Source organism: Brachyhypopomus gauderio, chromosome 11 (assembly GCF_052324685.1).
Source record: "Brachyhypopomus gauderio isolate BG-103 chromosome 11, BGAUD_0.2, whole genome shotgun sequence".
NCBI lineage: Eukaryota > Metazoa > Chordata > Actinopteri > Gymnotiformes > Hypopomidae > Brachyhypopomus > Brachyhypopomus gauderio.
Window position 1 is genome coordinate 13,110,624 of NC_135221.1, and position 14,004 is coordinate 13,124,627.

Below are 14,004 nucleotides of genomic sequence, written 5' to 3' on the forward strand. Positions count from 1 at the left end.
TCCTGCACCCAGTGGAACAACACGTCTACAACAGCCTAGCAGGCGACCTTCCTCCACTTTCTGATGCTGCAAATCCATGATAGAGGATATTAGGGAATATATTATTTTATATATATATATATATATATATATATATATATATATATATATATATATATATATATATATATATTCCCTATATATTAGGGAATATATTATTTTCATATTAGATATTAGAAATATTTAAGATAACCCTCTTTATAAATAAAGACTCTTTGGCTTAGCTATGATCTGGACTCAGTGGCTCCACAGCTAAAGCTGGAGAACTATTGTGGAGATTCAGTTAAAGCTGTGGTCGGGGATCTTACACAACCGTGGATAATGTTATTCCAAGTAATGGAGTAACATCAGATCAGCAATGAGCCCCATTAGCCCTATGGCATGAAGCTCACTGCTTTCCTATCCACTACAAGACACAGAAAGAGGGCATTGAAGCATTGCAATCTCTCTCTCTCTCTCTCTCTCTCACACACACACACACACACACACACACTCTCACATATACACACAAAGGCACTAACTAACATTCCAGAGCCTTATTTTAATGACAAAGAATTGTATGCTTTTGTTTGGCAAAGATGACATTATGACTCTGATATTTATGCATGCTGTAGTCTCCAGGATTCAGTGGTCTGGGTCACAGGCCGCACATGTATTAAATAAAGCTCTCTGAGACAGAACGGATCAACATCCAAGAGCCTTTAAGCCTGGGCCTCAGTGCCAACTGTCTGTCGTGACTTCAGCCTCTAGTGGCCATCCTGCCTGGAGAAGTTGACGGATGTCCTCTTATCCTACACTGCCCATCAAGTGCGGCACTGAGGAGGTCAGACAGAGCTAATGTGGGAACATTTTTCTTTATGCATTTTACATTTCAGCACCTTGTCTTTCATCCTTGGTCAATGAATTTGTTAGGTGTGTCGAGTTTTCATACAAATCCACTGTACACTTGGTGGCACACCAAAAATAATTATTGCAACTAATCATGACGCGCTCTATAAAAAATGGCATTTTAACCTTGAGGATGGCTCGGCAAAGTAATGGTGTGGTGTCCTGGCTCTGTAAGGGGAAGAGAATAACCATAAATAATAACAATATCACACTGTCACTGTAATGAATTGCAGTTATTTGTTATTATACTTCTTACTATATCACTAAGCCCAGTAATTAAGAATGAATTGCATTCGGGTTCTTTAGAAATACATCTGATTGTTAAGTGTTGATTGCTTGGGTATTTCCTCTAAAATATGTTATTATCTCATTAAAAGGGCATATTGCACTCATGCATGTCAGCTAATAATCAGTGCTGCCACGATCACGAATGCAGCTTGCCACCTCGTGCTCCTGGGCATGGTGCTACTGGGCATGGTGCCACCTTGTGCTCCTGGGCATGGTGCCACCTCGTGCTCCTGGGCATGATGCTCCTGGTCATGGTGCCATCTCGTGCTCCTGAGCATGGTTCAGTCACTCAGCCAGGTTCAGAATGAACAGTGCTCATATCCTGCTTTATAGTGAACTGGACATTTGTCCTGGTTCAGAATGAACAGTGCTCATATCCTGCTTTGCATTGAACGGCACTTTTATCCTCTTTGAGAGTAAACAGCACTTCAGCCCACAGAGTGGGTGGACCGTTAGCCTGCTTCAGATTGTTCCTCAGCAGGTAAGACTACACTCTGGAGGGGGACACATGGGTGGAGCTGTCATCCAGCCCTCTGGGTGCTGGAGCTCCATGTTTCAAGAAAATGCACAAGGGAAGCTTCTGGTCTTAGATAAAGAGAATATTTCTTCAAGGTGTTTGCATGGAAAGATAATAGAATTCAGTTGGGTATCTTGCAGTGTAGAAATACAATATATGTTACTCCGCTTGTAGAACTAAAGTAATTTTCTCTCTGTTCACTAGCAATGCTTGCGATGCTGCTTGTGATGCACCCCCTGAATTTCCAAAGCGATGTCAAATTAACGGCTTACTTTTGGCCCAAATAGACTTTTAGAGGTTTGGATTAACTTCTGCTTAATTAAACTTTCTCCCATACAAATCCCCCCAATACAAAGAGATTTTCAACGCAATTTCGTCCCCTAATCCTCTTGAGAAGACACGTCCCCTCTGAGCGGGCCAGTACAGATCCATTTAATACCGGGGGCTGCATTGTTGTTTTCTCATCTCAATTCATCTCCAGCTCATTGATTGGTCCTAACCTCTTTGTACAATACAATGATATTGACTAAACAGTGGACATAGTCATCCAGATCAATTGGCATCATTATGAGCAGAGAGGCAAACTATCATGAACCAAGGTAAAATGGTATTCTTGCTACTTCAGGTGTACTGCTGAGATTAATAAAGCAACCGCTTGGATTGCAGTCTTGTAGGCTTTGCTGGAAATGTTCTGAGGTAAAGGCCAAACCGTCTGCCAGGTGTACTGAATCCCCATTTTGTAAGGTTTTTGGGGTTTTAGAGGAACGTTTTCCACACACACACACACACACACACACACACACACACACACACACACACACACACACACACACACACACACACAACAAACTAGGGTGCTTCAGTGAAGGTCCATATCATGCCAAGACCAAGCTTCATTAGATGTCTGTCTGCGAAGCATGTGGTGGGAAGAAATGGGAGTTCCCCTTCCTCATCACACTTTAGTGGAGTTAGCATTAGAGGTTAGGGGTTAGGGTAAGTTACGTTTTATCTTTTTGCAAAAATTGGTGTATAAAACACATTGTACAATTTGACAAAATATTAGGACAAAAACAGCTTGAAACAGAATACCATGTGCAGGAACAGTGGTACACAGCCGCTCTATGTCAGCCGTAGGTGGAGGCTACGACCACCACGGAGTTGGGCTCTAGCTCACTGTCGGTAGCAAGGCAAAGACAAACGACCAGGCTCCGAGGCATCTGTGTGTGCAGGCTAAAATTAAATAACCTCTGCTGTTAATTAGCATCTCTTAATTACCTGCATCAGCCTCTCACTGTGGGCGCCAGGTTGCCAGGGCACTGTTCCCTGGCATGGCAGGGGGACGGCGGTAGCGCTAACAGCCCGCAATCCTCTGTTCTCATCCCTGAAGCACAGACGGCATCGGCGTCACCAGATTACGAGCTCATTTTTGCCAATTATGATTCATTGTTGATGTTTCAAAGGTTTTCAGTCCCACTGCAAACAGTGCAAAATGCAAGCCGAGGCACCTTCTCAAAGCACGAAACGAGAGTTAAGACTGTGATGGTGGAAGGCAAACAAAATTTTGCTTGTTTTGTGAATCACTTTGTGATTCGCAGGCAAGAAATAATTCCAATAAATAATCCAGGAAACATCAAGTGATGATGCTCACCCACTTTATTGAAGTCACTATTTATTCACCCTGTAGGTGATGGTGCATAGATTCGATGATTTGCCATGTATAAATCGGCCCTCCTCTAGCTCTTCACCAGTGGTCATTTTCAGACAACAGAGCTTCTGCATGAATGGATCGTTTTGGGTGACAGACCCAGCAACCCAGCAGTGCCACTGACGCATGAAAACCCCAACAACACTGTTGTGCTTGTTACACCTGTACAAACACAACACCCACTAGCAGGCCTGCACCATGTCAGTGTCACTGCTGTTGGGAGCATTCCTCTGCCAAAGAAATACACAGTGGTGCTGTGGTGAGAAACTGACCACTTGCAGACCGGGCAGCAAGCAATATGAGATCCCAGATCCCATAGCTCACCAGGTAGAGCTGCTAGTGCTCGGTTCTAGCAATATTAAAGTTTAGTCCCCAGGGACCTGTGTACTGTGACACAGATGAACATGTAAGTCCCTCTGGATAGGGACTAAGTGTCTGCCAAATGCTGAAATAGTAAATGTGTTGTATACAGATGTCCTGCAGTACAATTGTACATCAATGAAATGTGCCTGAAAGAGGTGTGAACAGAGTTGTGTGTAAGAGGTGTGAATCTAACGCAGTTTCTGGTGAAAGGAAGGTATTGCCAAAGAAGTGGGCAGTGAATTAATATAACAATAAATAAATATGCAGATGAACCTTTTTTTTAAAGAAAATGCCTTCACACTTCTCTGTGATGAATGTTAGGTAACAGTTGCCCTCAGTGTAGTCTCACTGTCAAGACTCTTTGAAGACATTAAGAAAGACATGGCACCCACTCAGAGGGCTTGAGGCTAACATTTATGCTTTTTTATTCTCTGCTCTTCAGAGAAACCTCTGAAAGACGGCGAGGACGTGGGGGAGCTTTCTGTCTTGGCCTCTCCTTTGTTCTCACGCTGGGGTCACGACCTGGGCCCGGAAAGCCGCCGCGCAGCGCTGCAGAAGTTCCAGTACTACGGTTATAACGGCTACCTCAGCGACCGGCTCTCCCTGGACAGGACCATTCCTGACCTTAGACCAGACGGGTAAATGACTCATAGAACCTGTGCTGCTGTTTCTCACTTCTCTCACATCTTTTACCAACCTGATCCTGGAAATCACACGCTTCGCCTCCACCTCTGTTCCTCTCCCTGTATTACTCTCTTACTCTTTGTATTGCTCTCTATCTCTCTCTCTCTCTCTCTCTCTCTCTCTCTCTCTCTCTCTCTCTCTCTCTCTCTCTCTCTCTCTCTCTCTCTGTCATATCATATCGTTTATCTGGCATCTTTCCTTATAATGACTTACAGATGCCAGTAACCTTGAAGCAGCTTGGCACTTATGCAGGGTGTCGGTGTTATCAGCAGCATTATCAGCTGGAACTAGCCGCCATGTCCAGCTGGAACCAGCCCCTGTGTCCAGCTGGTGCCCAGCCAGCACTCCCTCCCCAACTGCACGGCCACACTCCCACCCCGACCGCACGGACACCGCTGCCTCTCTAGTCCTACGCCCTTCTCTCTCTGGCCCATTTGTATTCAGTCTTCTCCAACACGGCAAGCAAATTGTCATTTTCCATCAGGCCAGCAGAGAGCTGGAAGATGGGCCATATCAGAGGCTTCCGAAACAGCCTCCAGCTGACTCAGAGCAGGCCAAGTGATGAGGAAACCTCTTCTCTGATTTCATTATATCCTTCTACCCTCCCCCCAGGTGCAGAAACATCTCCTACCCCATTGACCTTCCCCAAGTCAGCATTGTCTTCATCTTCGTCAACGAGGCCTTGTCCGTCATCCTCCGCTCTGTTCGCTCAGCCATGCGGACGACTCCCTCCCATCTTCTGAAAGAGATCGTATTGGTGGACGACAGCAGCGACAGCGGTACAGCCCCACCCCCTTTCACATGACCCCCCCTTCCCAGGGACACGAGATGTGGCAATATATGTGCGGTCACACTCAGCCCTTATTACAATGCTAGGGTGGTACCTGTTTGTCTGACAAGTGCAGCGTCGTGTGCATTATTAGGACGGACACGTGTCCTCCCTGTGACTTGCGACGGGATATTCTTGTGACAGAAGGAAGACTGCGGATAGACAAGGCGTCGTGTTGTCTGCATAGCAAATCAGGTTACACATGCATATTAGCATCCCCCACTCGATCCTGCATTTGCTCACGTTGTGTCTAGCTGCTAGGGATTTTGCTGCCGATGCTCATCAAGCCCCCCAGTGTTTCATTACGTAGCGAGCAGGACACAGGATGGATTATGGAGCTGCTGTCCAGCATTAGTGTAAATGATGAGCAGGCGTCCTGTGCTGTCAGAACCAGCATTCGATTTTTAGATGTAGTAGGTTTAGTGAATGTTAAAGCGCAGAAGGAGGTGGGGGTGATAGAGAGTGGATCAACTCTCGACAAGTTGAGGCTCAGGCCAGTCTGTCTGTCTGTCTCTGTCTGTCGGTAGGACCACGTCTGTGCTCCTCAGCATGGCGATGTCCGCACATGTAATAAACAGCAGGAGCGGTCCGGCGGGCAGATGGGAGAGGAGCAGTCATGGGCCTTCACCCAGATTCCAATAAAGGGGCACTGACTTGGCCAAATGGCAGTGAGTGATGGAGCTTCTGCTGGAGTAAACAGTCCTCGAGAGAGGAGATCGCAGAAGAATTTATATTAAAAATGTAATAAAAGCGGTCAAGCCAATTCCCATCACCCCATCAGTTTTCATAAGCATTCAAATGGCAGATTTCAGTAGGACGCATGTGTGAATTTCCATGAAGCCTCTGGTGCGATGTGAACATATGTGCATGAAGGGTCAACATCTTGGCTCTCTCCAGTCTGTGTGGAACTCTCTTCCGTTTCCCTGTAAATATGCTCTGCATTTTCTCTCCTTCTTTATCTTTCTCTCTTTCTCTTCTTCTCCCAGATGAGCTAAGGGAAAACTTGCAGAGGTTTGTTGATGAAACGAACCAGCGTCATCCCGACTTCATTAAGGTGGTGCGTCATGCCAAACGGGAGGGTCTGATCCGCGCCCGCATCAGTGGGTGGAGGGCTGCCACTGCTCCTGTGGTGGCCCTGTTTGATGCCCATGTGGAGTTTAACGTGGGCTGGTGAGTACCAGCATACTATGTGCATTTACACTTCAACAGAGAGAACTTCACTGCTTCGTGCCAGCTGCTTTCTAGCACTAAGGCTAAAGGTTCTCCTTGAAGAACACTGTAACTGTCTGTTGGTGTGCCGGGAAAAGCGTGCAACTCAGTAACCCATTTCAGTGCTTCCGATCTGTAAATATTATTGTGAGTATTGTTTTTCTCAAACCAAACTGATGATCGTGTGGTGCCGTCTGTATTTACGCAATATGGAATCGCTTGATTGCAGTCAATTGCAACAACTGTCCATGTCCACTGAAAGCGGACTCTGTTGGAGCATAACAAACCGAGATAGCTTTCACCACAGTGCTATGGAGAGACTGAGGCTACTCCATCTCATGTTAGCACCAAAGGTTGCTTTGACATGTCTTGGGATTAATGACTGAATCCTAGCTGTCATCCCTCCTAAAGAGTTAATGTGCTTGTTAATTATATTCTCCTCCACCTGTCATTGAGATGCCTCTAAAAACCTCTCAAGCATCTGGCTAGGTTCCAGACCACTTGTGAGCTGGTCGTGAGGGGTGCAGATGTTCTGACTGAACTGAAATCACAAATGCCATGTAGTGCAGTCAAGACCCTGATTACTTTAGCACTTTCACTTTTTGAAAGAAACTTTATTATTCATGTCACCTTATTTTAAAATGGCACACAGCTATATATTAAAAATCGTTTAACATCAGGCTGTCGCTCCTGTCACACCTGCGTTAGCCCGTGTATCACATGTTCCTCGTAAGACTTTGATTCCTAGAGAATACGTGTACTGTTATGCTTATAAATATTTCAGCTCCTCTCGGTAAGAACTTCTGCCCAGTGCTGTAGATGCATGTGTGCTTTGTGGGGATAGAACCCATGACCTCAGCCTTGCAAACGTCTCCCCCAGCAGGCGTGTGTGTACACACTGTGTGTGGATGTGTTGGTGTTCCACAGGGCAGAGCCCATCCTTTACAGGATCCAGGAGGACCGCACACGAATCATCTCCCCTTCCTTCGACAACATCAAATACGACACGTTCGAAGTGGAGGAGTATCCTCTGTCAGCACAGGGCTTTGACTGGGAGCTGTGGTGTCGTTACCTGAACCCGCCCCGGACCTGGTGGACACAGAAGAGCCACACCGCGCCCATCCGGTGGGAGCAACAGTGCGGTCTGATCTGAATGAGAAAGCCCAGTCTAATGCAGCAAACACACTGCAACAGAACCTCAGATGATATATGGTACTGGGAACAGGATGCCTTGAAGGATGTTAACTTACATAGCAATAGTACAGTTTCACTAAATAGGTCTAGCTGAAAGAAAAAATAGAAGCCAGAAATAGGATCAGTATGTTGACCTGCAGGGTGCTGGTAAGATAGTTAATCTCTTAATAAAAAACTTCAAATTCATTTGTTATTCATGTTTCACCCTTTTCATCATTTTACACAAATATCAATTAGAATATTTTATAAAAGAGTTTTTCACTATTATCGTGTTGTTTAGAGATAAATACACTGTCAGTACCAGTGTGAGCTCCTGCCAGTTTGAAGACTTTGCTCTTTTTGGTGATATTTTGATGAGAAAGGCAGCATTTTTCTGAAGGACACGTTTAGACTTGCTGATAATAGCTTTGCTTTACAATGAGACTAAAGATGACAGTCTGGACTTTATGTTGCCTCTGTGCATGATTAATGAAGTCAGTCCTGAGCTCTTCCCGTGGTGTTATTTAAAGATGTCTCTCTGAGCACATAGCAGCCTTCCCCTGACGTTCATCAGAGCAAAAGCTGACGAGTCATTGTCCTCTTCTCTTCCTGGACTTCACAGGAGTCCGGCCCTGATTGGCTGTTTTGTTGTGGAGCGGAAGTTCTTTGAGGAGATTGGTCTGCTGGATGAAGGCATGGAGGTCTACGGAGGAGAGAACGTGGAGCTGGGAATCCGGGTGAGAGACGTCTGCCACAGGCGGGACGCTGACGGACCTGTAGTTGTGCAGAGATCCTGGGTCTTGCTGATGCTTTGATAGGGTGTAATACTAATGCATCTAGGTGGGCCGTTCTGCAGTGCTGTTTGATTTAGCAGCAGAGAAGGGGAGATTGGTACATCTGCTACAGTACAGGAATAAGAGCAAGGTGTGTGTGTGCACGTGTGCATGTGCTTGTGTGTGCGTGTGTTTGTTTTTGAATGTAAAAGTGAATTAGTATTAAAGCTGGTCATGGTGTTCTGATCACTTTAGTTTAGAAAGTAGATCTACCTCTCTGCCCCTCATCTGATAAGTCCCATATAGAAGCTTCTGCTCTTGATTATGAGATTTCATGTAAAAATTTGTTTGTTTGTTTTCTCTCCACAATAACTTCTTACATATGAAGTCAGATGCACAATTTTGAATATTTTGCTTTCTTTGTTGTCAAAGATGTTGTTTTGTCACAAGAAAGGCACATTTACAAGACAATAATCATACGGTGTATGGGCCAAAATGAAATGTAAAAAGGACATAAACGCTGTGTTACTGAGGTAACCTTTAGCAGCCTCTATGTGTGCTCATCACTGGTCTCTGCAGCAACAAGGCTGAGCAATTTCTATGTGTTAGCCATTATAGAAAGTTATGGTTGTTTTGAAGAGATGTTATTTTCCCTGTTGGGGCACAGGAATGGTTTAATGGACTGGGTAGCTCTGCAGTTTTTACACTGGGTGAAAGATGAAGCATTAAGCACTGTGCAAGATCAAGCCTTTTAGGTTTAATTAAATTAGGTATTTTAAGTGTGTGTGTGTGTGTGTGTGTGTGTGTGTGTGTGTGTGTGTGTGCGTGTGCATGTGCATGTGTGCGTACATACGTGTGTGTGTGTGTGTGTGTGTGTGTGTGTACATGTAGAGGGCACAGCAGTGATGCTACAGTAGACTAACTGCAATCTCCACCCCACAGCAAGACTGTTAATCTCTGTGTTGTCCTACTGACATTGTAATTACCAAACACAGTCTAAATAGAATCTGTCAGAGATATAACATGCTCATGCATGCACATACACATAGACACATACACACACACACACACACACACACACACACACACACACACACAATTCCAATCTAGACCAAAGAACAGCCATCTGGTCACAGCAAGTGAGCATAACTGTGCCCTGATGTTATGCGGTGTCCACATTGTCCTATGGTACCAAACAAGACTAGCCAGTAATGTCATATGGGTAGTTATGCTACATGTCTATAACACACCATTTTTCACAACTTTGCTTAAGTGTTTTATCTGCTGCTAAGCCAGTGGAGGTAAGCAGAAATGTCACTGGTCAGAGCCACACAGACTTTGTGGTGACACATGGTATTCATGGTGACACATGGTATTCATGGTGATACATGGTATTCATGGTGACACATGGTGTCTGCGGTGACACACGGCCTCTTGTTGGCCAGTCTGCGTGATGCTGGGTTCCTTGGCTGATGTGGAGTGAGGATTACTTCTCAGCATTCATAGGACACACCCGCATCGTTTGCTTGCTTCTCAGAGGACAGGGGAAGAGGCGATTCTGTTAGCCATGGTAGGCTGTGTGTGTGTGTGTGTGTGTGTGTGTGTGTGTGTGTGTGTGTGTGTGAGAGAGAGAGAGCGCAGAGGGATTTAGCAGTGAGAGGATAATGACCCTTGGTTGGGATGCTTCCAGCTGTGGCCTCTGTCTAAAGCTCCGTGCTCCTACCGCACCACTCCTGCCCGCCGTGCTGAAACACCACCTGCAACTCCCCAGCTCCTCCTGGTCTGATGGGGCCACGTTTGCTCCGTCTCCTGCTGCGCAGCGTCAAGAGGAGAGCAGTAGACCAACATACCAGGCATGGTGTTAGCATAGAGACGTCAGAGAGATGGCACAAAGACAAGAAGCTGAGACAGTAAAGACTCGTCCATCAGAGCATATGTGACACTGTGGTGTACAGTGAATGTGTGTCTGACTTCCTGTTGTTTATTGATTGACGCAATTTGTGCAATACAATGACACCTATGCTTATGCTGAATTTAGGTGATTAATTAATAGTTAAAGCTGAACTGGAGGGAAGAGAGATGGAAACAGTCTGGGTGAAACCACAACTCTAATGGAGGTGGACCCAAAGCACTCTCCACTTTTCTAGCTGTGCAATACAAATAAAAGTGAGGATGAAGATGATGAATACGTTTCTATGAACATGCGTTTTGTAAAATCAAAAACATTATTCATCATCAGAATTGAATAATCAGCATTGTTATGCAAATTACAAATTGTACTGGCGAATCAGAGCAGCACACATGTGACCCCTCCCTGTTTTATTTTTGCATAATGAATAGTTGGCTTTAAATCATGTTTTCTGTTCATGCAGATATGAGTTATAAATATGTCTAACAGTTTCTGTGCACTGCTGTGGTCTTATCTATCACACTCCTCCTCCTGTTGGCCTGGTTCAGTTCCTGCAGTAGGCTGGTTTACTGCCTCATACAGTATAAGGAACTCTCCATTAGTTCATTTGACCTTGTGTGTAATCCTTTAAATGTATGTTCTATGGGTATTTTCACTTACTTCAATAACATGTACCAAACAGCCTGGCCTGTCCAATCGCAGTGAGGGGAACTTTGAGAGACATATGAAGTAGGTGTGAGTGATGGAAGAAGTGAAAATGTGTGTCTCTGTGTGTGTGTGTGTGTGTGTGTCTGTATGTGTGTCAGAAAGAGAGAGAGATTGATAAAGAATGTAATGTCTGAACTAAGAGGCCAGTCTTAGATGACTGTAGTCAAAACGAGGACAGAAAAGGGAAGCAGAACGATACACACACACACACTCAAACGAGCGCTGCGACTTTACCTTTTGTGCTGCAAAATGTCTCCTTCAAGCCTAATTCGGCAAATCTCTGTGCAAATGTGCTGTAATGCCTGAAAGCGCTGCGGGCTTGACTGTGTTCCTGCGGCTCACTGCCGTGGCTGGGCCGAAACCCCGCCCCCACGCTTCACCAGGAAGAGCTGCGGTCACACCGCATGACACGGCACGTACGGCCCTGCCCAAAACAGTGTACAAACCTTCACTCACCTTCAGTGGTTGAAGAGTGCCATGTGTCCCCTCAACAGTGGGCTTGGAACTTGCCTACTGCATTTGTCTTCCTTGGTGTAAGGTCGTTGTTATAATGCACTGCTCAGCTGTTCTAGCTCTCTGCTCATGAGTTCCTGATGGCCCTGACTTCCTGCTTGCCTCTCCTGTGTTACGCCCCGTATACATGATGTTTCTTTTATGATGAGTTAATCTGGTTTCTGCCGATGATGAATTTCTTGTACCAGGAAGGGAGTGTTTTGCAAAATTATTTCAAGACCAAGTAATAACTGTGTGTTTGTGTGTGTGTGTGTGTGTGTGTGTGTGTGTGTGTGTGTGTGTGTGTGTGTTACACTAGGTCTGGCTGTGTGGTGGCAGTGTGGAGGTTCTTCCCTGTTCTAGAATAGCCCACATTGAGCGCGCTCACAAACCCTACACGGGGGACCTGGCCACCCACATGCGTAGAAATGCACTGCGTGTTGCTGAAGTGTGGATGGACGAGTTTAAGGACCACGTCTACATGGCCTGGAACATTCCACTCCAGGTAACACTAGCCAAGCACTCAAACGAGCCTCAGCAGCCCCTGCTGCACTTCGGCCCTCAATCCGACTCTTATCGTGGACAGCGCTAGAGCGATCGGTGTTGGTTTGTGGTTTTATCATGAGATGTGATCATGTTATTAATGGATGATGTGGTTTGTATTTGATCTAGCCATTTTGGCAGTGTGGAAGCTTCTGTTGGTTCTTGTGCTGCTTGTCTCGTTGAGGAAGTGAGTTATGACCTCGGCTCAACTGAGGACTTGGGAGGCTAAACGATTTTTCAAAGTTATAATATGAGAGTTTGCCTCTTTCTGCACTCTTCATGATTTAAAGGCTGAACTTTGGAAGAAATTCAAACGTGTTCATAACTCTGTGTGTGTGTGTGTGTGTGTGTGTGTGTGTGTGTGTGTGTGTGTGTGTGTGTGTGTGTGTGTGTGTGTGTGTGTGTGTGTGTGTGTGTGTGTGTGTGTGTGTGCGTGTGTGTGTGTGTGTGTAGGACTCAGGAATCAGCATTGGCGATATCACAAAGAGAAAGCTCCTGAGGGAGAGGCTGAAGTGTAAGCCCTTCCACTGGTTCCTCCAGAATATTTACTCCGAAATGAGAACATACAGCGACACCATCGCCTATGGCATGGTGAGGGTGTGCTTTCATGTCTCTGAACAATGATGTGTTATATAAGTGGGCAGTAAGGATATCTGTTCTATTCAGTTCCTTCCCACTTTCAAGAGCCTAGACATCGTAGACTTGTTTAAACCATTGTGGTGCCAAATAAATTTTCTTTCCTAATAGTGTATATAAAAATTGGTATTAAATAATGCAGTCCTGTCTCAAGGCAAGCTCTATTAACATTTGTAGTTCCTCCATTTGTTCCAATCGCTGGCTGGCAGAGAAGCTCTTTTGTGAAGTAGAATAATTAAGAAGTCTACAGTGTGCACAAAGCCAGGCTAAGCTCCAGGGCTTTCTGAGGAGCATATTGGCCATTAGCAGGCAGAATGAGAGAAATGGCTTCAGAATTCATAATCTGCCTTTTTCTCCCTGGTTTTTGTGGATAAACAGAATTGGCCTGATGATTGTTTGTGTCTGTGTGTGTGTGTGTGTGTGTGTGTGTGTGTGTGTGTGTGTGTGTGTGTGTGTGTGTGTGTGTGTGTGTGTGTGTGTGTGTGTGTGTCCACAGCTGAAGAATGGGTTGAGGCCCGATCTGTGTGTGGACCAAGGGCCTGACTCAGACAATGTTCCTATCCTGTACCTCTGTCATGGCATGACTCCTCAGGTTAGTGGTCAGTCACTTCTGAATGGCCCGCCCCCTGACCCCTCTGTATGGCCAATGATTTGCTGCTGCTCCATTTTTGGGCACTTTCTTTGGCTGATCTGGGTGTCACTCTCAATTCTAATTGTGCTCAGCAGATCGCAGATGTAGAAAATTGCTGGTTTTGCAGTGCCATCATCAAGCTACATGCAGAAAGCCACAATTGAATGTGAATTGACTGCATGGATTTCAAATGACTGAACATATATCTGTCAAAGTGATCTAGTGGCACTTCAATGTCCACCAAGATGCTTCGAAGGGTCAAAAACTAGAAAAATGTGAAACCAGCAACACTTGATGACTAGAGAATTTAAATCCACACTTCATTTTAAACCATTGTTATTCAGCACAATGGTTTACATCAGGGTTGAAGGGAATAATGCTTCATATCTTTTATGGAGTTAAAAATGGTTGTGGTTTGACTGGCGGTGGTGGTTTGTCATTTATTTTTGGCTCTGTGGGGTCAAGATGATCTTTCTTTCAATTCTTGTAAGAACCAAGTAACAGCTAGATGTTGTTCATTTCAAATGTTGTTCATTTCAGTCCTATTGGCTGACTCTGTAGGTTCCTGTTCTCTGATTGGAAGGTACCATTTAGACATGGATGTTGCACCCAGTTTT

General features: G+C 45.2%; 1 protein-coding gene across 2 annotated transcripts in view; it reads left to right on the forward strand.

The window, feature by feature from the left end:
* The window catches only part of galnt18a (UDP-N-acetyl-alpha-D-galactosamine:polypeptide N-acetylgalactosaminyltransferase 18a), a 51,131-nt gene that overhangs the window by 22,471 nt on the left and 14,656 nt on the right, over positions 1-14,004 (forward strand). For both annotated transcript variants that reach the window (XM_077022090.1, XM_077022089.1), the window contains exons 2-9: positions 4,243-4,438; positions 5,097-5,263; positions 6,300-6,483; positions 7,450-7,647; positions 8,318-8,432; positions 11,897-12,082; positions 12,574-12,711; positions 13,253-13,348. In XM_077022090.1, coding sequence (XP_076878205.1) covers positions 4,243-4,438; positions 5,097-5,263; positions 6,300-6,483; positions 7,450-7,647; positions 8,318-8,432; positions 11,897-12,082; positions 12,574-12,711; positions 13,253-13,348 — 1,280 coding nt within the window. The remainder of the gene's footprint in view (positions 1-4,242; positions 4,439-5,096; positions 5,264-6,299; positions 6,484-7,449; positions 7,648-8,317; positions 8,433-11,896; positions 12,083-12,573; positions 12,712-13,252; positions 13,349-14,004) is intronic.